The sequence below is a fragment of the Thermobia domestica genome, chromosome 17, assembly GCF_964235325.1.
Source record: "Thermobia domestica chromosome 17, izTheDome1.hap1.1, whole genome shotgun sequence".
In the NCBI taxonomy this organism is placed as follows: Eukaryota; Metazoa; Arthropoda; class Insecta; order Zygentoma; family Lepismatidae; genus Thermobia; species Thermobia domestica.
Genome location: NC_137470.1, coordinates 55,148,976 through 55,175,642, shown reverse-complemented (window position 1 = coordinate 55,175,642; position 26,667 = coordinate 55,148,976). Strand labels below are relative to the sequence as shown.

Below are 26,667 nucleotides of genomic sequence, written 5' to 3'. Positions count from 1 at the left end.
GTTATAGGCGGTCTGTCATGGACATGTTAAACGTAGTTTTCTGCAGACTCCATTCCATCTTTCATAGGGAAGGATGGAGGAATAGGGAATTAGTGTCAGACTAGCTACATCGGTAGAGTGTGGGATTTCTAAGACTAAAGTTCCGCGTTCGAATCCCATCCAAAGACTGTAAGTTTTTTTTCCATTTAGCAGTGTCCGATGTTGTATACGTGCGAATCTCTTAAGATGTTCTCTCTTTCTCATTTCTCCATGTACAGTGGCTCAATAAAGAAGTCGGACATATACATATTCACACATTCAAGAGAGAATAGACATTCCAAGTGTAAGCTTCAAAGAACAAAAAATATTTTTTTAAGTACTCTATATTATTTACTTATGGAAAATAGAAACATCAATGACAAAACTCAATTTCATGACTACAAAAAGTACAAAAAATGAAAATACAGCTAAAATCCATGTCAAAAAAGAACTCGGACAGGTAGCACCACTCTCTTTCTTTTGGGGCTTAATAGGGGAATTTCCAAGAGTTTGTCTACTTGACAGTTTCAGGTATCCAAGTGAAACGAGTTGAAGTCGCACTGTTTGTACGTAGGTAAATTTGTGTGTTTAAAATTTAAAATGGGAAGTCAACTTGGGCGAACTTCTTTAGCAATAAGAGAACTTATTTTAAAATATTATAAAGAGGGAAAACCAGTTCGTGATACTGTGGAAATAGTAAATAGGTCACACTTCAAAGTTCATGACATTATTAGACGTTTTAAATCAACAAAATCACTGCAAAATAAACCAAAAAGTGGTAGACCTAGAGTGCTTTCAAAGTCAGACGAGCGATGAATTGTACTATAGGTTAATAAAATCTCCAAAACAAGTGTCCTAAACTGCCCAAACAAGTATAAGAACATCTTAATAAAAGTTTGCATCCCGAAACGATAAGATTTATTTTAAGAGAAGCAATTTACTTGGAAGAGTAGCCCGTAAAATACAGCTCGTGAGCAAGTGCAATAGACCAAAGAGTATTAGTTTTGCAAAAACCTATAAAAGTAAAGATTTTTCGTTTAAGAGCACTGTGTTATTCGCGGACGAAAGCAAATTTAATTTGTTCCGCTCAGGTGATCAATGTTACATCTGGCTAAAACCTAATGGAGAACTCAGAACGAATAATCTACGATCCACTGTGAAACATTGAGGTGTGTCGGTAATGGTTTGGGGCTGTATGTTCTCTGCTGGTCCAGGTAAACTTTGTGTAATCGATAGTATTATGGACCAAACAAAGTATTTAAACATTCTGAAGCAAAATTTGGTACAAAGTGCTGAAACATTTGGAATAATAGACAACTTCCAGTACTACCAGGATAACGATCCTAAGCACAAAGCACTCAATGTGCCTTTGTGGCTCCTGTATAATTGTCCGCATGTGCTGGAAACACCTCCGCAATCTCCTGATATTAATGTTAGTGAGCACTTATGGGCTTATTTGGAAAACCAGTTAAAATAACATACTATTAGAACAAAGGAAGACTTGGAATCAGCACTTCAGACTGAATGGGCAAAAGGTGATCCTTCCTTCTGCAAAAAACTTGTAAAATTCATTGCAGAAAGATTGAAAGCGATCGTGAAAAATAAAAGGATTGACTACAAAATATTAAAAATATCTAAAAACATTCTAAAATTTTGCTACAAATTAAGTGTCCGAGTTCTTTTTTGACATGGATTTACGCCATGTATTCACTTTTTATATTTTTTATAGTCATGAAATTGAGTTTTGTCATTGATGTTTCTATTTTTCATAAGTAAATAATATAGAGTAATTAAAAAATATTTTTTGTTCTCAGTAGAATACTCTTGGAATGTTTATTCCTCTTAGAATGTGTAAGTATGTATATGTCCGACTTCTTTATTGAGCCACTGTATATGGATGCTACGAAGAAAAACAATAGAGAAGTAATCTCTTCTTTCAGTTATGGTTGAGATTTTAAAGAAATTTTCAGCTTTCTGTGAGCATTTTTATTTGTTTTCAATAAATATGTGTTATATAACACTTACTGTGTGTAATTATGTATATGTGGTTTACTGATTCTCACAGTTATTATATATGATTCATAACAAAATTTGTGATGGTCTCCTTTGAAGTGCATGTGTCATTTGTCAACATATGCGCATGCTTTCTTTTCCTTTATATTTCGCATATTCCTTTTTATTTAATTTTTATCACGTTGACCTTTTTCTCTTTCTCTCTCTTTAAAACTGAGGATGTAAAATGAGAAGAGAAATGAGAAGAACCTCAATCTATTAATCCATCTTGTGAGAAATTTGTGGTTTGTATTCACGTGGTCTATGCATTTCTTGCTCCAAACGAAGTGTACAGGGGGACGAAGCCGAAGGTTATCCTGGCGTGATTAGTGCCACAAGGACGTTAGGTTGGTTGCCTATGTTGTTAGGCGTAGTTTCAGATGAACTTAAACTTTCATGTTGCAGGTTTTTTGCATCGTATTGTACAATTATTTTTAAATCTTAATTTTTAACCAGCCTAACCTAGCATTCAAATATTTAGCACTTTAATGTATATGTACCTAAAAATTTATGTGTATTAGCACAATGCTAAAATTATTTGTTCTACTTACAGTGAAGTTTCTCATCTACAGTTCCACGCCCTGTTACTGACATAGCTTGTAGAAACTCTGCAAATTCAATGGTTCCATCCTACATAGAAGAAAGAAATATCAAAGATAAGAAATATCCTTAACAAAAATAAGTATTCTGTGATATATTAGAAATGCAACAAATGAGATTGTTTTAAATGTAGACAATGTATCACATTTGGGTTTAAAAGAAGTTAACTTTTTTCGACGTATAAACCATTATCAAATAAAAATGGAAGAAACAATGGGTATAATGGTGCAATTTTTTGATACCAGTATTTTCACTGTTACTTGGACATAATATTGTTATAATGTTTACTTGGCAGGAAGAGTTGAATTCAAAATACGTAAGCAGTAGATACAAATGTAAATTTTAAACATATACACCATACAAAATGTACAATAACTGTTGCAATGACTGATAATACACCAGAACTAAATTTAAATCAGGGAGAGGGTGGCTTAGTGGTAGAGCATTTCCTCTGATGCTAGAAGCCCCTGGTTCGATCCCAGATCATGTGAGTTTGTACTGGACAACAGCGTTACCGTGAATTTACTCAGGGTTTTCCCGTTTTCTCCCAGATATTGATTTCACTAATTATTTCATAAGCATCCATCCATTTCAAGCTAAAAAAAAATAACATAATCGAAAGACACTAAACTATACATATTAATTATATTTTAATTCTTTAACAAAAATAAGCTTTCAGTCATATATTAAAATCAATAAACGAAGATTGCTTTTAATGTAAACACTGTGTTATATTTCTATTGCAATGTTCTGTAGGTAGAGTCTAAACAGTACATGGGAATATAACCCTTCACTCTTTTATTATAAAAGTCTTATAATATTTTCCAAAGTTTTTGTACATTTCTAAGTCTCTTTAAAATGTTTCGAGTATGTAGTAAGAGTGAAGCCCCTCGGCACACAATGTGAACTTGGGAAAATAGAGAATATTTGTCTTAGCCCAGAGCTGCCTCAGACGGGATCAGTTATACTCCGTAGCTCATAGCAGCCCCTGAAGTAGGTATCAAAGCATATCTCCGTAGCCATGAAGGTCTCAGGAGAAGGGTATTGTAAGTGTGCGATCAGTACTAGCACTGATAACTTCTTAGTTCCGTCGTCCTCTTTTATAACCATCTTCTTGGAGGGAGGACCCATGGGGAAGCAGTCGGCTTTCTTCGTAGTTTTCCGAATTCTCTTCGTTTCATCCTAGAGGTGCAGTCTTCTTCTGTAGTCTCCACAGTTTGTTTATAATTGCAAAAGCACGTGTTTGTAGTGAAAACATGTGGTCTGCAGTACGTGTGGGTATACAGATCCTTGCAATATATATAAAAATTAAAAATTAAATGTAAAAATATTTGATGGTTAACTCCTTCTAAACCGCTGGACCGGTGATTTTGATGACTTTTGATGCAATACTGGATCATGGAATAACTTAGTATTTTATCAGATTAGTTTTACTAAAAGGGCGTATCCTAAGGGAGATAGATGGCATTAAGCAATTTATGATAAAAATACTGTTGTTCATGAGCCCGTCAAGTTAGAAAGATGAAACTCGGTATATAAGCTCCTCATTAGAAATAAGAGGAAACATGTAACAGCGTTTTTGAAAATTTTAGTTTTAAGGAAAAGGGGACATTTCTATAATCAATATATTTATTCGCATATGTATATATGTATACAGTATAAGTCTGGAACACCTGGAGCAATTTCAACCGAACTAGGCATATCTACGACTTACAAGTTTGAAAATATACTGTGGGGGTAATGCAATCCTGTCACAATTATAAGGATAATGATAGGTTATCAGTTCATATAACCCTCTTAGTGGTATTGAATTGTTTAGACCATCCACAATTCCTGTTCCTTCAGAAAAGAGATCTTTACAAACATTTAGAGTCTATCCGTCGCACACAGTATTCGCTTGACTGCAGAGTAGGTGGAAATAGATTCAACAAATCACACGCCGGCGATTGCTACTCCCTAAATGTATGAGCCCACGAAAACAGTGTAAATATAAATGCCAATGTTGTGCCATCCTTTGGATAAATTGGGAGGCTTGGTGATTCATAGAGCCATGAAACATCAGGAAGTGACAGCAGCCCAAAAATGAAGTGAGAAAAAATTAATAAAAGAAGTTAGAAATTGGAAAAACGGATGAAAAGAACCTTCAATTAAAGTAACATCTGAGAATATAAGAAAGAAGAAATAAAAAAAAGACTTGGTCATGCTCACTTTTCAGATAGAACTCTTGTACGTAATTCAAAGTCGTTTGGTGGTGCAAAATAGACTACCACGAGAAGCCTTCTTAAATAATCGGGTAGCGTATCGACGATGAGGTGGATCAATTGATATGAGTTAGGACTAGGGTTGAGAATAGTGTATCTATTGAAGAAACTATGATTCATGAAAAATAGTATGTGATAGCAGTAAGAGGGGGAGGAATATAAGCAAGATTATGAACTTGTGAGAACTCTCATAATCGAAGAACTAAATGGTATGAGTGTAAATCTAAAGGTTGATCATCAAGGTCCCTTATCACAATTGTACCATGAATTGCTACATCAGGTGGTGAACCGAACTGAAAATTTAATTACAAAGAGGTTAAGTATGGGAAATATTAAGGAAAAGAAAGTAATTAGTTTAGATATAAATGTTCAGTTTCAACAATTAAAGAAAAAGCTTGAAGTTGACGAGCTAGAAAACAATGAATTGAACAACGTTGTCTAAAAATTCTGCGTTTGAAATGGGGAACGGGGCAATCTGTACCATTAAATGAAAGACTGAAATTGACTCACACATATGCACGCCCAGACTATAATAACATGTACAAATGTGATATTGGAACTGAAAACTCTTTTTGTTACGACAGAAATGAATAAGAGAGCTTTATTATTATTATTATTTAATGTATGTTACGGAAGGTAAAGGAGATTCAAATATTTTGTTCAGAATTTTCGAGAAACATGTATCCTAAGTTTGACACTTTGTGTATAAATAAATTATATATATATATATATATAGGATGAGGTCTTTAGCTAAATGCTAAACCCTCAATCTTTAGGACCACCAGTTGACTTCGTCTATCCGAAACTACATATTTAATAGATCCGCAGGCGACCTCCATATCTAAAGGCCTTTTTCTCCTAAGAACGTGCCATGCCGTGGAGACAGGAACCCTTTAATCATCAAGAATTTTTTGGTATCAGTGTTTTGATTGTTACTTGTACGTAATATTGTTAGAATTTACACTTGACAGGAAACATTGAGTGCAAAATGCGGAAAGAATAAATACAGATACATATCGCAGAAAATCTACAGTAAATATTGCAATGACATGAAGGATTGGAAGAAATAAGAATAATTTTGAAGTTCACAACAAACATTACAGTTAGGGTTGCCAATTTTGAAAATTAAATTACCGGCATCCTCTCAAAATTCCCTATGATATAGGCCTAAGTGTGAAATGTCTCTATTCGGACCCACCTATAGGAAGAAAATGTACTATCGTGGACAAAAGTGCATTAGCATCTATATTCTGCATAGCCTTAGTACATTCACTAATAAACTTAATACATACATTGTGCTAAAAATGAGAACCTGGAGTCGGCATTGATCATTTTTATTGTATTTACCAGTAAATGCCAGTTTTTTAAAATTATCGAAACAGATGAACAGAAGTATACTAAATCTTAGGTGATAGTTTTGGAAATGAAATTTACTTTTTAAACTTGTACTTCAACCGCAGAAAATTGCTTTAAGAAGTCCTACGGAGGGAAGTAGGACGTTTAAGGAAAGTTGTCATATCCAGCAGCTAGGAACGTGTAACTAAATAATGCAACAAACATTATACTAACGAAATACCTAAGAGTTATTTGTCAACAATTGATGAGCAATTTAAATTTATCGCTATATTTATGACAAATTATACACCTCTGTATCTATTGTTGAAAACAATGCTTCACTATAAAATCTAATTATTATAAAATTTCTTGTGAAATAAATTTTAAAAAGTCATGGATTTAAAAATTATCGCTTAACATATAATACAACAGAAATTTGTATTTGTAAAGGCACTGTTGAAAAATGTCGATGTTGGATGTTTTATTCTGGATTGTGGATTTCAAAATCCCGGTCATAAAGAGGCTGGTAAGAAGTTTGAACTGGTCACCGGCCTTTAAACAACAGCAATATTTCCGGCCAGGCCGGTGAAATTCCGGACAGTTGGCAACTCTAATTACAGTTAACATTTCTTGTGCAATCAAAATTATTTTATGAACAAAAATTAAAAGAAATTGTTCTTACCCCATTTGTATCAAGAACACGAAAAACTAATTTGGCAAACTTGGTGGGATCGCCACTTGGAAAGTTATCTTTGTACAACGCAATAAAAACCTGGAAAGACAAAAAAGATATATAAAAAAAAAATCTCAAAAATAAGTGCAACTCGCATCCACAATATGTAGTTAGTATACATCTATTCATCTACCCAAAATATAGCTACCCCAAATTCAGGATAATTTACTGAAGGATGAAATTTGAAAAATTCTGATTTTCTCGAAAACGGCTCTACCGATTGTGTACATTTTCTTCATAAATTAATATTTCATAACCACGTTATAATATCGTATAAGCCGTTTGTGTGGGAATTCCAGAAAGGTTAGTTTACTATTGAAATGAGTTTTTCCCGGACGACTTTCTCAAAAACGATTCCGGCGTTTTGGTTCATATCTCACAAATAAATGTTTCATTAATAAGCCTGCAGAATGTTATAAATAATTATTTTATCATTACAAAATTCACCACAAGTAGTGGATTCTTGTCAGTTGACTTTCTCGTAAGCGACTTAAATAATTTTATTCATATTTTATACACAAATGTTCCATTTATAAATCATTTTTTGTTTAAAAAAAATCACAAAAAGCAGTTTGCTGTTGAGGATTTCTTTTTCGAATGATCTTCTTAAAAACAGCTACGAAGATTTTTATATTTCACAAATAATTATTGCATTAACAAGCCTATGATTTGGTATGGGATAAGTTACTCCCTTTTTTTTTTTTTTTTTAAACGACACAATTCTGCTCATATTCCATAAGTAAATGTTCCGTTAAGAAACTTATAATATGGTATGATAAATCATTTTGCATTAAAAGATTTATGCAAAGCATGAGCGCCCGAAGGGGAGGACAGGGTGGGGCCAGGGCCCTTCCCTGACTCATGAAAATGTATACGTAATATAGTAAACCACATGTATTAAATACCAGAAATACCAGGCGTAATATAGCAACCATGGAGATGGGCCCCCTCTAAAAAAATTTCTTCGGGCGCCCCTGCTACAAAAGGTAGTTCTTTTTAATGTAAAATGATTTATACCATATTGTAAATGTGTTTCGGGGATGAGTTTCTCCGGGGTGATTTTTTCAAAAACGACTCAGTTATTTCTTTTCATATTTCATAAATAAATGTTCCATTAGTAAAGTCACATTATGAACTATACCTTTTTTATTCATTAAAAAGCACATGGAGTAGTTTGCTTGTGGGGTGAGTTCTCTTTGATAAAAAAAATTCTGAAAATGCCTATTACATTTTTGTTAATATTGCTTTACTAAATATTTTTCGTAATCATTAAAAATTCATAATATTCAATGAAAGAAGTGAGAGCGAGAAAGTTTAGCGCGGCGGCGCGTACCCTTTACTGTTATTGATTTTGTGATATATCTTCTATATATGCATACAATCCAGTTATAAATGAGTATCATATATTGGATATGTGAACACTAGGACATTTTCTACATCATACATTTGTATTACTTATTAAATTAAAACTTTTATCTTTCGAATCTAATATAAATAAAATAAAGAGTTTTTTTGTGTGTCTGTCTGTCTGTCTGTTTGCGGCTTGGGGACCAGATGAGTGGATCAAGAGTTACCAAATTTTGGTCACGGATACCTTAGTCCAGGCCCAAACAAAGACAAAGAGTTTTTTTTTTTTTTAAATTAGAACCAAGGGGGTCTCAGCGTTTACCGGAATATGTAAAAGTAGTGGAAAATGACCAATATTGTTTTCCTTCCGTTGTTCAGTTTGTTTACATAGATATCTTATCTGATCCATGCGAAGAATGGGCGTTTCAGCTAGTTAAAAATATTTATAGAGTTTATATTTCCAGAACAAAAACTCCAACAGTGCTATATGCTGTTTGATAATGCATTTAGCGAAAGAGCTTTTTATCTGGCATCGTTTTCAATTGTACCGAAAAAAATAAATAAATAAAACTTACTGTAATTAAGCTTGCAACTGGCTTTCAATTATGGCAACGGAAATTTTGAGACTGACGTAACAATCCTTGCCATATCTCCACATTTACACACAGATGACTAAATAAACACTAAAATCTGTCTATAAAAAGCTGGTGAAATTGGGACCTTTGCTTCAGGTCCTAACATACCAAATTACCCTCATCTAGTTTCTTAGAAATCCTCAGGATAGCAAAGAAGGAAAAATATTCCTTCGTATAATATCTTTCCTTGATTACCAACGATAAAAAATACACTCGGAACGCTTCACGAATTTGTATTATTTCGTTTTAGGTGGTATTGCGAAATTAGAGATGATGCGAAATTTGACGTATTTGCCCTACGTACTATTAATATGGACACCCAACCATGACCAGGACTTGCACACACAATCATATAAGATCAACCTGAATGGCAGTGTGTTAATGTTCGTTTGGTTTCCTTCCAAGTTATGAATTGAAATTCATAAAACTCTTGTTTCCACGCCCTTTTGTGTCTTACCAAAAGCTGCTTGGCAACGAACAGTCTCGAGAAACACCTGGCTGGTCTGTCGAATAAAAAAAAATAATAAATAAACAAAAAAAAAACATTGTTCGTTGCAAAAAGGAAAAAACGAAGATTATCGATTTCAGAATATTTTGCTTCCGCATTTGTAATAGAAAATGAGAAATGTTACGAAGAAATAAATTCAGGTTAAAATGCACTGTACACTCGGTGGAAAAAAATCTTGTAACCGTAGATTGGTTACCTACTTCTCTTGCATCTTGAAGTTCGTATTGTCTGACACAATTGGTACATCTACATCTCATATAGTTTTAGAAACACTGTTCAATCTAAAATAATCACGCATCTTTAAGAAAGAGGTTAAAAGGACTATCTGTATATGATTTGGACTATATGAAGTTTTTAATGAAATCTATTCAGAAAATTAATAACATGTTATGTAAGGTGATCGAAAGGTGTATATAATCTATATATATATATATATATATATATATATATATATATATATATATATATATATATATATAAATCAGTGGCGTAGCAGCTGCCCCCGCAATCCCCGCAGTGCGGGGGGGCCCCGAAGTCTTGCGATGAATAAAGTTTTAAAGAAGTAGAACTTTCCACCTTACTTGTGTCGGCTTTACAAGTGGGGCCCCTTCTCTATACTTTGCGGGGGGGCCCGCAAAAGTGTGCTACGCCACTGTATAAAATTGAAAATCACTATGTTTGTGACTCTACATCTCTTGAACCGCCCGACCGATCTCGATCAAATTTATAACATGGATGAGGTTCGAGGCTGGGCTGTTTTTAGGCTATTCACTTTGATGGTAGGACTGAGGGGAAAGGGAAGGGATATAAAAAATAAATAAAACTTAATAACTCCTGAACCACTCTACCGATCTTGTTCAAATTTTCAACATAGATGAGGTTCAGGTCTGAAATCGTTTTTGTGATTTAAATTTGATGAGGCAACATAAGGAAGAAAAAGAATGGGGAGATATATAAAAATCAATTTTTATGAGACTGAAAATGATTATTTTTGCAACTTAATAACGCTTGAACTATCCCACCGATCTCAATCAAATTTTCAAGATACATGAAGTTTGGAACTGGAAACATTTTTATAATTTCACTTTAACGGTAGATCCTAGTGAAGGGGGAGGGGAGGGGGCCATATAAATAAAAACCAATAAAACGTAATAACGTTTGAACCAAACAACTAATCTCGATCAAATTTTCAACATATATGAGGGTCGGGTCTTGGGTGTTTTTTATCGTTTCACTTTGACAAGCCAACCTAGAAGAGGGAGAGGAGGGAGATATATGCAAAAAATTAAAATAAAAATGACTGCTTTGTGACTTTATCACTCTTGAACCACCCGACCGATCTCAATCAAATTTTCAACATGCATGCGCTTAGGTGAAAGGATTACTTTAGGCTATTCACTTTTACGATGCAGCGTAGGGGAGGGTGAAGCGGGACAGAAATTTAAAAATGATCAAAAATGGCCGATATTAGAGTTGAATCCATAGTTTTCAGGGTCGGTGAGAGAAACAGTGACACTTCTGATGCTGTTTCAATCCAAATTCAGCCCTGATAGTTAAGAATGGGGGGTAGGGTACAACGTAGGGGAGGAGGAAAACATTTTAAAATGATCGAAAATGACTAATATTAGTGTCGAATCCATCGTTTTAGGAGTAGCTGAGATTAACAGTGACAATTCTGATGCCGCGTGCCGCAGCAGGGAGGAGGGGAAGGGGGAGATATATATAAGAATGGTCGAAAATGACCAATATTAGTGTCTAATCCATAATTTTGGGGATCATTCAGATGAACAGTGACATTTTCGATCCGGTTTAAATCCAAAATCAGCCCCGCCACTTAGGGAGGGGGAGAAAGAGATACATAAAAATAATCGAAAATGGCTACTATCAGTGTCGAATTTATAGTTTTCTGTGTTCCTTAGATGAACAGTTATACTTTCGATCTCGTTTAAAGCTAAATTCAAACCCGCAACTTGGAGGAGGGGAGAAGAGATATTTAAAAATCATCGAAAATGAGCGATATTAGTGCTGAATCTACATTTTTTTGGTCGCTGAGATGAACGGTGACACTTCCGATGCCATGGCCCGCAACATGTGGGAGGGGGAAATATATATATGTATATATATAAATGGTCAAAAATGACCGATATTAGTGTTGAATCTATAGTTCTTGCGGTAGCCGAGATAAACAGTGACACTTCTGATGCTGTTTAAATCCATTTTTAGCCCCGACACTTGGGGGATTAGGAGGAGTGACATACATTAAAATGATCGAAAATGAGCAATATCAGTGTGCATTTAAATTATTTATTTCAACCCAGAGAAGCGGGTAATATATGCTAATACATGATAAAAATAAACGTTAGCAAGACAGAATCGATGTTGATTGGAACGAAGCGGTTGGTACTAAATTGAACTACGAGGAGAAAAAGTAGAATAGATGAGTAGCATTTTCATATCTAGGTAAAGGTTATTACTTAAGACACGAAGCAATGACAGAGGTCGCGGTATAGTCAATCGTAGAGCATTCACCTCTACAGCGCGGGATCTCTCGTTCGATCCTATCTTCACGCCAAATAGGGTTTCTGGTGGAGAAACACCGTGTGCGTGGGTTTTCTCGGGGTTACTCCCGTTTCCTTCAACTTTCTCCATTCCACTATTTTATTCACTCTCATCATCATCGTTTTCTTTAGCCTACAAGAATAACCGTGGACGTAAAACTGAAAGACTCCATTCAATTTTCACTGAGCAATGATAGGAATCGCGAAATAAGCACTTGGTCTGTGAATAAAATGTTAAAGCTTTATGTTTCCTTTAGAGTGTTGTACTCTATGGGGAAGAAACACGATTATTATGGAAGAGCAAAGATGGCTCAAAAAGAATAAATTTAAGTTAGTTGTTTGGTTTGGACCACGACTTAGTAATACTTTACAGAACTAAAATAACAATACAGTGGTGGTGGGAAACGTATTTCAATATACTGGTAAGAAATAATAATACATTTGACGAGGAAAAAACGTAGATTAACGACAGGAAATTTTCTTTTTTTTTTTTTTTTTACTATTCCCTAGAGTTTTAAAGTTTTTTTTAAAGTAAATAATTTATTCACCTTCATTGGGGTCTTGTACCTATGTTAAATACTCTGACCATGTTATCTTCATTTATTATGAATAGATATAACTATGTAACTACAATATATTGCAATTATTGCAATAGATGAGAAATACAGTATTCTTTTTTCTTCATTGTCGTATACACGACGAGAAGATCTGCTGCTACAACTAATATCAAGAAACAAGAAATAAACAAAAAAAAAATGGGAAGCAATTAAATATAATTTTATTTGTTGTACTGTGTGAACATAAAAGTTGGCCGGCAATTCTTAACGAGAAACATAAGTAGTTACTTTGCTAGCAAAATATATTCAGTCACATCTACATATATTATTCTTACGAAGCTAGACTAGCCCGTCCGTATCCCATATAGAAGACTCATAGTTCGACCCCATGAGGAAGTCAAATTTGGTTCCAGTTTTCATCAATTGGGCTTTGAATTATCTATTTGCTACCGCTCCCTTTTTTAAAAAGTTTTTGAAAAGTATTGTATAATTTTTAGTTCATTTTTTTCTCAACCACTGTTGGATTCTTTTTTAAATTTTAGTTTCAAAATTTTTGAACCTTAATATTAAAGTTACAACTTATAGTCTAAAGCAGTGGTTCTTAAACTTTCCGATAACGCGGACCCCTGTGCACTCGGAAAGTGATTTGCGGACTCTCTTATAATGCTATCTGAAATTTCACATGGTATTAAAAATGTACTAATTAAAATTACCACTGACAAGAGAAAGATCAAGAAAAATAATGCAATAAGTAATTCATTCTAAAGATACATTACTGTTTCCTAGTGAACGAAATTTCAATTGAAAATACACTAACTTTCAAGAATGAAAATCAATGTCCTTTTTTTTCTTTCTTCATAAAATCCACTTATAAGCAATGTTCTCAAATGTGGGGTCACCAATGTGAGAAATGAATTTTTTTTCTTTCTTTTTTTTTCACAATTGAATCGAAATCTGAAATAAGTTTTGTTACCATCAATTTTAGGTCAGGTTCGATACTGCAAAGAGCAGAAAAGCTCTGCTCACATAAGTAAGTGGTAAGGAAAAGCACCTTCTTAGACAACTCTTCATACTCACAGGGCAGAAATTTAGTAAAGTTGGAAAACATTTAAATTTACAAACGTATATATAATTTCTAATTGTTTTCTTTTTAGTAACTGAAAAAATACTTCTTGCATAACAGCTGTAAGTTCCATTTTATTACAACACATTTTAATTTTTAAGCGTCGCAGACCCTCTGGCTGGACCCCACTTTGAGAACTACTGATCTAAAGTCATTGGCGCAAAATTATTTTTAAGCAATCTGATTGGTTGCTCGCTTTCAAATCTTTGTTTAATGTTTGTGAAAGGTTTTCTGTAAAGTTTTTAGTTTGGAAATATTTGAACTTCAGTATTATAGTTACAGCTCCAAGTTTAAGGTCATTTATGAAGAGTTATTTTTAATGCAATCTCACTGATACAATGATAATGATACTTTCAAATGCAATGATACTTTTAATGCACAGTGATACTTTTAATTTCCATGATGATACTTTTAATGCAATGATACTTTCAAATCTTTGTATATTTTTCTTTAAAAAAGTTTCAAAAATTTTGCTCAAAATTTTCGATTACTGTGTTAAAATTTTAGTTTTAAAACTTTTTAATCTTAGGATTGTAGCTACGACATGTAGTGTGATATCATTGATGGGAAAATTTAGGACATGAAATCAAGAGTGTTAAATTATTAAAAACGGTTAATATAACAATAACAATTTCATACTCTGAACTTCGGTCACAACTCATTGTCTGTCATTAGTGGAAAAATATTCTTTGTGCAATCTGATAAGATGATCACTTTAAAATTTAAATTTCAAAAATTTCAAATGTTTCGAATACTTTTATTTAAAATTGTTTTGATTAGTTTTATATTTTAGTCTGAAAGTTTGTTGAACCTTAGGATTATAGTTAGGACTCGTACTCTAAGCCCTGCTATATACTATTGGATAGATCCTAGGAAATATCTTACAATTTTTCCTAGAGTCAAAATCTCAAGGTGAATGGCGTCAGATCGCATGTCATTTCCTATGTTCTGAACGATCCTGTGAGATTTATCTTATTTAGAGCAAGCTCTATTTCGGAAAGAAAATTCGTAAAATTTCGATTTAAGCGACATCAGGTGAGAGAAAGTGAAAACATATTTGAAAACAAAAGATAGTTTATTAGGGCAATTGTATCGCCTATGTACATATATCATTTTTACAGGTAAGTATATTTTGCCCAAAACGCGATATCGTACATAGTACTATTCTGAATGCAGTAATGGCGTGAGGCATCATTTTTACCAGGATACATTGTGGATCAACACCCGACAATGTCAATCGTTATAATAAGGAAATTCTCTACGTGTATGACACGCAAACACAAGATTTCCTGTAAGATCTTTTATTACATTTTCCCTAAGAAATATCATAAGAGATTTCCTAGGATCTATCCTCTAGTATATGGCAGGCCTAAGGTCATTGGTGGAACAAATTTACAACTTGAAAGACGATGGTAATTATTTTCACGTTCTTCATAATTATGTAACACTAACAATTTCACAGTTTGAACATCTATTCTGTTTTGATAGATTCAAACCAACTGAGAGCTCAATCAAATTCTATCAACTCTCAATCTTGCAGACCTTGGAATGGAAGGAGTTTTCACAAATTTATCTTTGAAATAAAAGTAGAGAACTTACCTTCTCTGTGAGATATCCTCGAGGACAATCCTTTTTAAACCCTTTGTACCTGTAAAAAAATACTATTAGTGAATTGTTTTATTCCGAAATTTCATTTCAAAGTACAGATTTCTTAAAACATTACTAATCTTACCGTATAAAAATATATCTTATTTGCTTAGCATGTCATAGTTTGCTTTAAGAGGCCTCATCCCGGCGAAATTAAAATACCGTTAATTGTACAGTAATTATGTGATATCTTCAAATAGATAAAAGATAATCGAAATGTGGAACAAGGGCGCCCTAGATAATATTATTTTTTATGAAATACCGTTATCACGATTCACTTATCTGCTTTAGATTTCGAGCCATTTTGAAAATCGGCATTTATTTTCGCGTTTCTAAACGGCTGAAAACGGAAAGCCACTAGCTAACTTGTGATAACGGTACCTCACGTAAAATAATATTGTCTAGGACGCTCTTGTTCCACATTTCAATTATGTTTTATCTATTTGAAGATATCACATGACTACTGTAACATTAGCGGTATTTTAATTTCGCCGGGATGAGGCCTCTTAAGAAATTAAAAAGAGCTGATATTACGCAGACAAACGTTGCTGTCACTTGTGTAGTTGCATCAGAAATATGAAACCGGCGTTGTTATCAGTTCAACTCTATCTCACCTAACGGCTTATGAGGCTACAGATCCAGCGACGTAACTTGGCTAGTTGTCGCCCGGGGCAAGAATTCGCTTTAGCGCGCGCCCCCGACAAACCAAATCAAAACTGTGATGCCCCGAGTACACCTGATATTGGCATCACACAGTAATTCTCATATTCCATTTTTTCTTCAGTGGTAGTACAAAATTGCAGTACATAATTTAATTTTTAGTACAAGATAAAACACTAAACTATTTAGTATTGGATTGCCAAATAATCTGAGAGTAGCATGTTTGACATATTCTTAACTTATAGTCTTACCATAATAACTGCAAATCACAATGTTTTTGGAATTATTTCGGGATGTGTATATCTGCAGAATGAATCAACAATCTGTTGCTTTAGAATAGAATATTTAATCATGCCAAACAGTCAAGTTGTTGTCTCGAGCATTACACTTAGACTTTTTGCAAATCTCTTAAATCGATGTAAGTTAAATGAAAAATTTAACTTTACGGTCTCTTTTGGTTGCAAAGGTTTTTACAATGACCTCAAAAATAGCTTTGAATCTAACTTATGCTCTGTGAATATGATGCTAAGGTTGGTGAGTAGTTGATGTTCTGTTAAGTTTCTAAGATATTTTTTTTTCTATCTTTAGTTTGCTAAAAGTCCTTTCCTTGCCTTATAGTAAAACTAAATATTTTGTCCAGTTTTGCACCCCCCAATCCGGCGCCTGGGGCACAAGCCCTGTTTGCCCTCCTTAGTTACGTCACTCTACAGATCTCTCCTCAATAAGAATTTCCACCATTTTAGGCGAGATGCGAATTCCTATCTGGCCTAATCCCATCTCGCCTAAAATGCTGACTAGGAAATGTCAGTACTCGTGAGGGAATTCTTTTTACTAGATTGAAAGCCATCAGCGCTATGAAGTTGTGAAATCACAAAAACATTTGGAGAAATGTAGTAGTGTCATGACGTGTACACCACACAAAGGAGTTTGGTTTGGCGTGATATTTTCTCAATTAATATTGAAACCGGAAGTAGTAGTAGATTTCTATCACTTGCGGTTTTAGTAGAGAGATTAGAACGGAGATATATTCTTGGAATGCATAATTGATTTCAGAAAGCCGCTTCTCCCTACCTATTACAGTGTTTACTCTATAACCGTGGTCACCAAACTCATGAAGTTTCTGAGCTACCATACCGTTTTTAAATTCTACTTTGAGCTACCAACCAAAAGAACTACAATTTAAAAAAAAAAAAGTTACACATATTTATTTAATATAAATACATATCTACTAAATATGAAATCGAAGTACGTAAGTTAGCAAATGTCTAATATACACACGAGAAACATAACCGGCATACAATCACCTGTGAGATGAGGCTAAGAATAGCAGTTGCGCGGGAGAAACAAGCAGTTGTTGTAGTCAGCGCCCCCTGTCGTTAGCGTCCGCTCAGTGGAAGAATTAAGGTTAGCCAAACGGAGCGTAAACACGATGGTTTGGCGATCACTGCTTTATAACAATCAAACTCCAAACCGGAAATGGTTGATTTATGCTACTTTCCGTTTAAATAGAGGCATAAGAGAGGAAATGATGTCTATTCTTAGAACACTAAATTGATTCCAAGAAAACCGCATCTCGTGCTCTCTGTTATTGGTTTTGCACTCTGTAGATCAATTTTGAAACCGGAAGTTGTAAAGGATTTCTTTCATTTCTGGTTTTAGTAGAGAGTTAAGGAAGGAGATTACTGGTTTTAGTATTCTTGGGACGCTTAATCGATTACAGAAAACCGGTTCTCTCTATCTATTACCATCTTTGATCTATAGTGATCAACATTAAAACCGGAAATGGTTAATTTCTATCGCTTCCGGTTTAAATTTTGGCTCCGTCAAGAAATCCGATTCCTAACTTTTGACCCTATAGATCCTGGACAAAAATAATGGTAACCCATCAAGCAGATCCTGAGATTTTGCGTGTCCTGAACGGACACAAAGGATAAATATACGAGAATGATTCAGAAAGTAATGACTCCAAGCCCACTACGAACTGTTTACCAATAATGCACTGATGCTTAAGCTATAGAGTGTAATTTGATTTACCTTCCTATCTATTCGAATCTTGAACAAACCATGGCATCCAGTGGTGACGTCGGGTAGACTGCGAAAGGTTGTGCGCTGAGGAACATTCATCGCCGGCGACTAGTCGTGGATACATCATTACGGCCCGGAAACGAAGTGTCAGTCGATGAAGTACTGCCACACGCCCTCTCCTCCGCCAAAAAGTTCAAAGTTGTCATATCTGATAGCAAAGTGTTGTTGACATTCTGCCGCATCTTACCTATAGTCCGGATCTTGCGCCATGTGAATTTTGACTCTTCCCCAAACTTAAAGATCACCTTAAGGGCCAACGCTACAGCTGTGACGCGAAGGTGGATCCAGCAGTTCGGCAATGGTGTCGGCAGCAGCCTCCACAATTCTTTGCCGACGGCACGAAAACCCTTGTTTCGTGTTGGCAGAAGTGTGTTACCCGTAATGGGGACTATGTTGGAAAATAATGCCACCACTTGTAGCTGACATTGTAAGCTTTCCACTGATACCTGTATCCGTGCTCTCTGTGAAACACAAATAAAGATATCGCCTTGGAGGCATTAATTTCTGAATCACCCTCGTATAAAGGAGTTTTTGCAAATCTAACTCGTTAAAAATCCACACAATTTATTAATCTCTACTAGAGATCGTATACGAAATTCAATAACTTAATTTCAATCTGGATAGTTTTTTTCAACTACACTATCAATACGAAAGATTGATTTCTAGAATATAAATCAACTTATTACAGTTGTTGCTTTTTCATCAAATCGAATTTTTATTTCACTTTACATAATATTACTCTTATTCTTGAAGAGAGAGCTGGAAGTCGAGAATTTATTTGGGATCATAATAAGACTTGTGTCACAGTAGTGAGCATTGGGGATGCACTAATAAATTAATATTTGACTGAATTAAAGGAATATATATCTAAGTTTATACTCTTCACGTACGGATTTCTAATGGTCCATGATGAAAGCCATAGCATACTCAGTGAGATTTCCAACACATACCTCTCCTCCTATCCATGTCTGGGCCTCCACTTGTTCTAATGGTAGTTCTTATAAAAGTTTTTTTTACTATGGATTATAAAACGCCGTACAGAGGTTCTAGAAGCCTCTCTATTTCAAGTGTGCCCCTGCTGGTGCTGCTGTCGAAGTATGTTTTCCCGTACGTCCCTCGAAAGAAGAGGAACAAGTTGCTGTGACCGAGATCTTTCAATGGTTAGATGCAAGCAGGGTTGCCAGAATGAATTATTTCACACGGGCTTTGCTGTGCACTGTCTTTGCTAGCCATTCTAAGTAGCCTACGATCTTCACTCCCCAAAACCAAACGACTGAATGACAAATTGGCAACATAACCGAGGTCATTAACTTCTTTCCCCAAGCAAAGAGAAAGTTTTCTCCCTAAGAATGCGTCGGGGGTGGTGCTGAAGTATGTTTCACATATTTTCCGAGGGCACACTTGAAATAGAAAGGCTCTACCAAGAATAATCCTTAGTCTCGCTGTATTCTGGATTTTATTCAGAAGTGATTTGAGTTGATTTTGAGTTTAACGTCCCTTTGTCAGCAGCGAGGCTATATGAGACGTAGACCTACTGATTAACGTGGAATCCGAACCACATGAGCTCCCTCCGGGAACCGAATTATTCAGAAGTGACTTCCTAGGTTCAATTCAATAGTTTTCTATCATTGAACCCGTCAGTACACTAAGGAATGCGGAATCCAGACAGGGTGACATGGTCAGGATAGAGCAATGTACTCATAGAAAATACAGTAAAACTTCAGTGGATCGTTCTCTTCAAGTATGATATATAATAGGGTTATCATCAAGATCTTAAAATTTAGCACCTAGGCATTTTTGCGTACGAATGAATGAACGGAAATGTTGACGATTGACGAACAGACAGACAGACAGAAAAAAAATAACCCTTTCGGAATGTATAGACCATGAAAAAATTAAATCGGTTAAAAAATTGATTTCAATTGTTTATCATCATCTCTCCTACTCTTGCTCGAAATGAACAAGTGAGTAACTTGTAACATGCTGATTGAGTTCTAATAAATCTTGCATGCTGTAACGGAGACGATGGTCAAACCGTTCTAAGCAATGTTTTTGTGTCTTAGCCCATTATACATCGTCAACGGGCTGTAGTTTTCTATCATATGTTGTATCAAACTTTTGTTTGATGGTAATTTGATCAAATAAGTTGGCTAAAACTTTCTCATCCATTATAAACAATCAAATATAACGATGAATATCCTTGCTCATTTGTTTATATTTATTGATTGAATTGTTAGGTTACTTGAACGTACGTGTGTAGTTTTATTGTTCCACCTGGTGGTGTAACTGTGATCAATAAGGTTGTAGAAATGAATGGATTGACTACTCGCAATTACTTTAGTCACATTTCCTTTCTTTATTGCTATTCCAAAACATTTTTTTTTATTTTCATGTTTTCTTTCGTGTACACTAAGTACGTATGAATCTATATTGTATTTGTTAGTCTGATGCTTAAATTGCATTTAATTCAGTTAATTTTACAGTAACTTTTGGGCACTGATTAATAATAAGTAGTCCATCATAAAATGATAGTTTTATATTTGAATACGAAAGAGGATAGTATAGGAAATTAAATTCCGGAGGAATTTTTCACAGTGTACGAAACTAGTAATTTATATTTAGAAATGCGAAACCGTTACATATGCTCTAACCTATGTGATATATGCAACATCAAATGTTTTTGCACTGTCCTAATTTATGCACACACCTCTGTCACTAACACCCCTGCCTCTTGCGAACGCAACCCTGCACTAACTATCGGGTCCTCTGCTGTGCTCCTGCCCTGACATGGTTAAATACCATCCTCGCTTTTAATGGCCACCTAACATATGTGTTTTCTACAGTCTATTTTATGATATACGTCCGACGCGTATTTATATCGTAAGGAAAGTCCTTGTAATGTGAATCTGCAGCCATGAGTGCAACTACTATCCTAAAAAAAAATTCCAAGACACTACGAATGAATTTCGTGAAAAATAAGATAGCACATAATCATTCCACACACGTCAAATGAACGAATATTATCATTTTGTACGTAATTATCTGGGTATGCGCCAAAGTAATAACATACTAGAACGTCTTTAAAAAATCGTTTAACGCAAGAAAAATGTTTTTAAAAAAATGACGGTATATTCTTAATCTACACCAATTTTGGGAGGCCACTTGTGGTACTTAATCCTCATATTCTTTAATTTTATAGTCACGGAAAACAGGATATTGCTAATATTTATCAAAATAATTTCAACTACTTTCCGTGTCCTCGTTATACTCAATTTTAGTGGCACCGCACAGCTATATTCGTTTGTTTTCTTTGATGAGGAACATTGAACAGGAATAGAACATGCTTTATTTTAAAACAGTTGTATCAAACGTTGTAACCAACCCAAAAGTTGAATACAACTTGGTGTCTTACACGTTCAAATTCCAATTTGTTGAAACATTTGATACAATATATGATGGAATATTTGATGATGTATAACAGGCGTTATAGAACTGGCCAGTTTTGTAACCTTTTTGGGGCATTTTATCCAATTTTGATGTGGCGCGTTGTAGAAACGGGAGATAGTTATTTTATTATTCTTATTATCGGAAATTTTCATCCAATTATTCTTTACCAATTTCATTATCTTTTTATATATCTAAAATGAAAATGACTATGTAACTTCATCTCTCTTGAACCACAAAATCGTTATTGATCAAATTTTCAATATAGATGAAGTTTGTGCCTGCAATGGTTTTTATGGTTTCATTTTGACGGTAGGAAAGGGGAAGGGGAGATATATCTATAAAAGTGAAAAAATAATGACCGATATTACTTTCGAATCCATAGCTTTCGGAGTCGCTGAGATGAACTGTGACACTTCTGATGCCGTATAAATTCAAATTCAGCCCCGCAACTTGGAGGGACATTTAAAAATGGTCAAAAATGACCGATATTAGTCTTGAATCCATAGTTTTTGGGGTCGCTGAGATGAATAGTGATACGGGATGCAGTTTAAATCCAAATCCAAATTCAGCCCTCAACTTGGAGATACATTTAAAAATGATCGAAAATTACCGATATTAGTGTCGAATCCATTGTTTTCGGAGTCGCTGAGACGAACAGTAACGCTTTAGATGCCGTTTAAATGTAAATTCAACTCTTTATGTCCAAAATGTAACGTATTCTCCCTGAACGAAGAACGGGTATTCTGCTAATGTATCATAAGAAGCAGTGAGCATTTACTAAGATTTCGCGGAACTTATATTTTTAGTGTGAAGGGGAGGGGGTAAACTCACTAATTATAGACTTATTTCAAATCCAAATGGTGCGATTTACGCAAAAAGAAAAAACATAAGATATACATATCTTTCTACCAAAACCGGTGACTCAGTGGTAGAGCGTTCCGCTGCGTGGGGTCACTAGTTCCATTCCAGCTCACGCCAAGCGGGATTTGTGGTGGAAAAACACCGTGTTCGTGGGCTTCCTCGGGGTTCTCCCGTTTCCTCCCAATTTTATTTATTCCACAATTGCATTCATTTCTCATCATAATCACCGTTTCCTTTAGCCCACACGGCATAACCATGGAAAGTAAAACCGAAAAATTTCATTTCTATCAAAATTCATTATTTTTTCCCCATAACTACTGAAGAACATACTTCCTAGATCGAGCTTTATTTACTGTCATTGTCGTTTGATTTTAAACCTAAGCAGAGTATGGTTAGGAAGCTTCTGAAAAACATAAACCATACTTTAAAATATTAAATATTTTAAGAAAGTTATCATTTATCAGATTTATTTAATTGGAGGGATGGTAAATCCGTCTCTTTACTTTCCACGCAGTGATTATAACTCTATGCAGTGGATTCATTACGAAGCTTGAAAGCAAATATACGCCAAGTTGCTTCAATTCGCACGAGGAAAATACCTTTCATTTTGGACATAAAGGGCTTAATTTCGATTTAAACGCCATCGGAAGTGTCACTGTTCATCTCAACGACCTCGAAAACTATGGATTCGACACTAATATCGGTCATTTTCGATCATTTTTAAATATCTCTCACCTCCCCATCCTCTAAGTTGCACCGTGAAAGCAAATATATATCTTAAAAACCTTGGGGGGAGGTATGGAAAATTGACCTATTAGCCTTCTCCTCCTAGTACATGGTAGTGAGACAGATATTTTCTCCAAAATCCGGTGTTGCCAAGAAATTCTAGCTAACTGACAATTCTCGACCAGAGGAGTGCGTATTCCTCTCTGTCACTTGAGAAAGATTTTGGCGAAAAAGAAAAAAAAAGTAGCGTGGAAACTCCGAATGGTTTGTGTTGTTCTGTTATTTGACACTTTGAGTGGAAAAATCTTCCTTCTTCCTTTGGAGAGGAACAAAATTCGAACTGGACGGCAGCTCTCGGCGAAAATAGGGGGTGAGCAAAAGCTGATCTTCTCCGTCACGTGAATAAGGAATGGAATGTCTCAAATGTTTTGGGGAAGAAAAAAGTAGTCTGGAAACTCCGAGTGCTTGATGTTGCTTTGTTATTTGACACTTTCAACCTGCTTCCAACAGAATATTTCTTTTTTCATTTCTCTGTGATTAATGACCTATATATGCAGACAAGTTGGTCAGTGTTTATTTCCCCCTTCTCTATATAGAAAGAACCCACATGTGTAAGTCATTAATCACAGTGTAATGGGGGCCAAAGCTATGGCAACGTCGTTGAACATAAGTTAAGTTACAATGTCACTAAAAAAAAAGACAATATGACTGTTCGGACAGTTCTGATTACCACCCACTAAGGTTTTTAAGATTTTGCCAGTTCTATATATAGGGTAATTTTGGGTGAACTTTCAAAGTCTTGACTGGAAGCCCAACCGGAAAATGACCATTAGGAAGACCAAGGCGCAGATGGGAGGAAAATAATATGATGGATCTCGCAGAAATAGGAATCCAAAGTAGAAACGGATCCAGTTGGCTAAAAATAGAAGTCAGTGGAGAGTTTTTGTGAACGCGGCATTGAACCTCCGGGTTTCATAGGCCATAGAGTTAGTTAGCTTACGAAGCAGGAGTGGATGCCTAGGCTGATACTACAAATAGATGAAATGCGCATTTACTGAAAAGATGGGATCTACTGACATTGGATAGTCTATATAACTACTCTTTGTATGCTAGGGCCTAGGGAGAAGAGGAGATAAGATTTCACATCAGGTTACGTCATGCACAGTCGCACACCTTCATTTTCATTAAATATGGAAAAGCCAAGAGAAACCAATTTCATCTCACTTTCCTTTGTGGCAGTCGGACACAAATCATCACACTTATCTGCAAAAAGCACATTTCAAATCGGATTATTGGGAGAGCCTCCAGCTCCAATGTTGGGAGGACATCTCCCCCCATTTCCCCGGAATTTGTGCACGATCCTAGAGCTGAGACAACTTTCCAGCATGAGGAGAGAGGCATATCTTCCTCTGGCATTTATTACAATTTATGCCCAAGTAGCGAAAATGGAATTAATACATATTGAGAGCTCCTCCGTGGCTAAGCTGTTAGTGGGTACGCGCCTTTGGCGTGGGAGACCCGGGTTCGATTCCCGGCGGGAGCTCATGTGGTTCGGATTCCACGTTAATCAGTAGGTCCACGTCTCATGTAGCCTCGCTGCTGAACGGAACGTTAAACCCAAAATCAACTCAACACAATACATATTGATGAGACTACTAGACGCACTATAGCACGAAGTTCAGTTGTTGAGTAAGCTAAATGCACAATAGTGTAACTACCACTACAGCGTTTAATCATTTAACATAGTAATAACATTTGTTTCCATTAGAAATACATTGTACTACTATTTTTTGCAAGTAACAACTAGAGTATTAGTAAAATCTATAATATGTGTACTAAGACTAGCATTTATTTTTCTTGCGATAATGACGACTGCCAATTTCGTGAAGCACTAGTCACAATTCAGACACATCGCCCACAGCTGAAATACTGTTCCTTTCACCTCCCACACATCTTTCATGAAGCCAGGTCTTACACACAGTACAGGACGCCCAGGAACGGAATTTGCTGGTGCATAATAATTCTTCCCACAAAATCTACAGTTGTTTTCATCCATACCTTCGATTGTGTTTGAGGAGACAGTTTGAAACAAACTACATTTCGTTATACCTAATCTTCTAGCAATGGCAGACCTTGGGGTTGTGGGTATGCGAGAAGCAACAACAGGAAAAGATATAAACTGTTTAACTGATGATTCTGAAGACGATTGAGACGTATTTGAGGATGAGTCTGATGACACAGAAGAGGAATTGTTTGCAGCTGCTGGCAGATTACGTTCATTCGACAAAAGAAATTCATATTCTCGAACTTGTTGCGGATCAAATGCGAATATACCAGATGATGCACCCATTCAGTAGTGTAGAATTTCTGAGCACCTTGTGATTAGCATTTTGTAATTTAGTTGTGTTGGTAGATCCTAAGATAATTTTATATCTTCTGGTGATTCCTGTGAGTGATTCTGGAGATTCTGGTGAGTCCATTTATAGCAAAAATGAATAGACGTTAGATATAAACAATAGACCTCAGGTACTATTTCACACACTCATAAACGTGAAATGCGGGAGAGGAGAAAGTGTTCTGAATCCTCTTAGTTCATTAATTACATTGTCCGGATTCACCTTAACGTAATAAACGCGTCCGAATTCATCTTTCCATAAACGTCCGGATTCGCCCGTTTTGAGCACTGTAAACTAGTGCACGCGTGGAGTATGCGAGCGCAAGGTAATAACATTCTTACAATATGCATCTAGTAAAGTAGGGTCTTCGCTTCGATATATGTCTTACTTAATCATTTGCTGACAAACACTTCTGTGTAAAACCTTAACATATTCTACTAAAAAGTTACATCAGGTTAAAAAACGTCCAGGAACTTTCCTGTTTCTTTTTCTTTCCCCCACCGTCGAAACTATGGATAACACTCTTTGCACTTCCTATTGAGCACTGAACTGTAGGAAGGTACGGTGCTTCAAATAGGCATCACAACGAGTGATTTCGAACCAGGGCACATAATAAGGGTGCGGAATACTGAGTGGTTTTCCGTAGAATTGCCTCTCGTGTAGGTCCCGATGTGTCAGTGGTCCATCAATGGCATACTGTACATGGTGGGAGGCAGTAAGTACGCCAGAAAGTTTTACTTGGGGGTGTGTTCAAAATAAAAGGGGGTGCTCTCAGAATAGTGATATAATTTTTAAAAAACTCGAACAAGAAAACAGTATATTTTTGTTATGGAACTATTGCAATAATAATAATAATAATAATAATAATAATAATAATAATAATAATAATAAGAAGAAGAAGAAGAAGAAGAAGAAGAAGAAGAATAAGAAGAATATCAGCTAGGTTCAATAAAGTAAGTTCGCACATTTGAGCATTTATTATTATTATTATTATTATTATTATTATTATTATTATTATTATTATTATGAAACTAAGTAAAAGGGAAACCTCTCAAAACGGACATCGGTGGAACACGATTATTTGTCCGTAGATGAGAGGTGTCCCTAAATGGAAGGGT

General features: G+C 35.4%; 1 protein-coding gene across 1 annotated transcript in view; it reads right to left on the bottom strand.

The window, feature by feature from the left end:
- Nucleotides 1-18,183, bottom strand: part of LOC145674021 (frequenin-2-like) — a 32,191-nt gene extending 14,008 nt beyond the window's left edge. The window contains exons 1-4 of the mRNA XM_081743847.1: nt 18,098-18,183; nt 15,327-15,375; nt 6,949-7,038; nt 2,622-2,700 (exon numbers count right to left, since the gene is read on the bottom strand). Coding sequence (XP_081599973.1) covers nt 2,622-2,700; nt 6,949-7,038; nt 15,327-15,375; nt 18,098-18,183 — 304 coding nt within the window. The remainder of the gene's footprint in view (nt 1-2,621; nt 2,701-6,948; nt 7,039-15,326; nt 15,376-18,097) is intronic.
- Between the last annotated feature and the right edge of the window lie 8,484 nt (nt 18,184-26,667).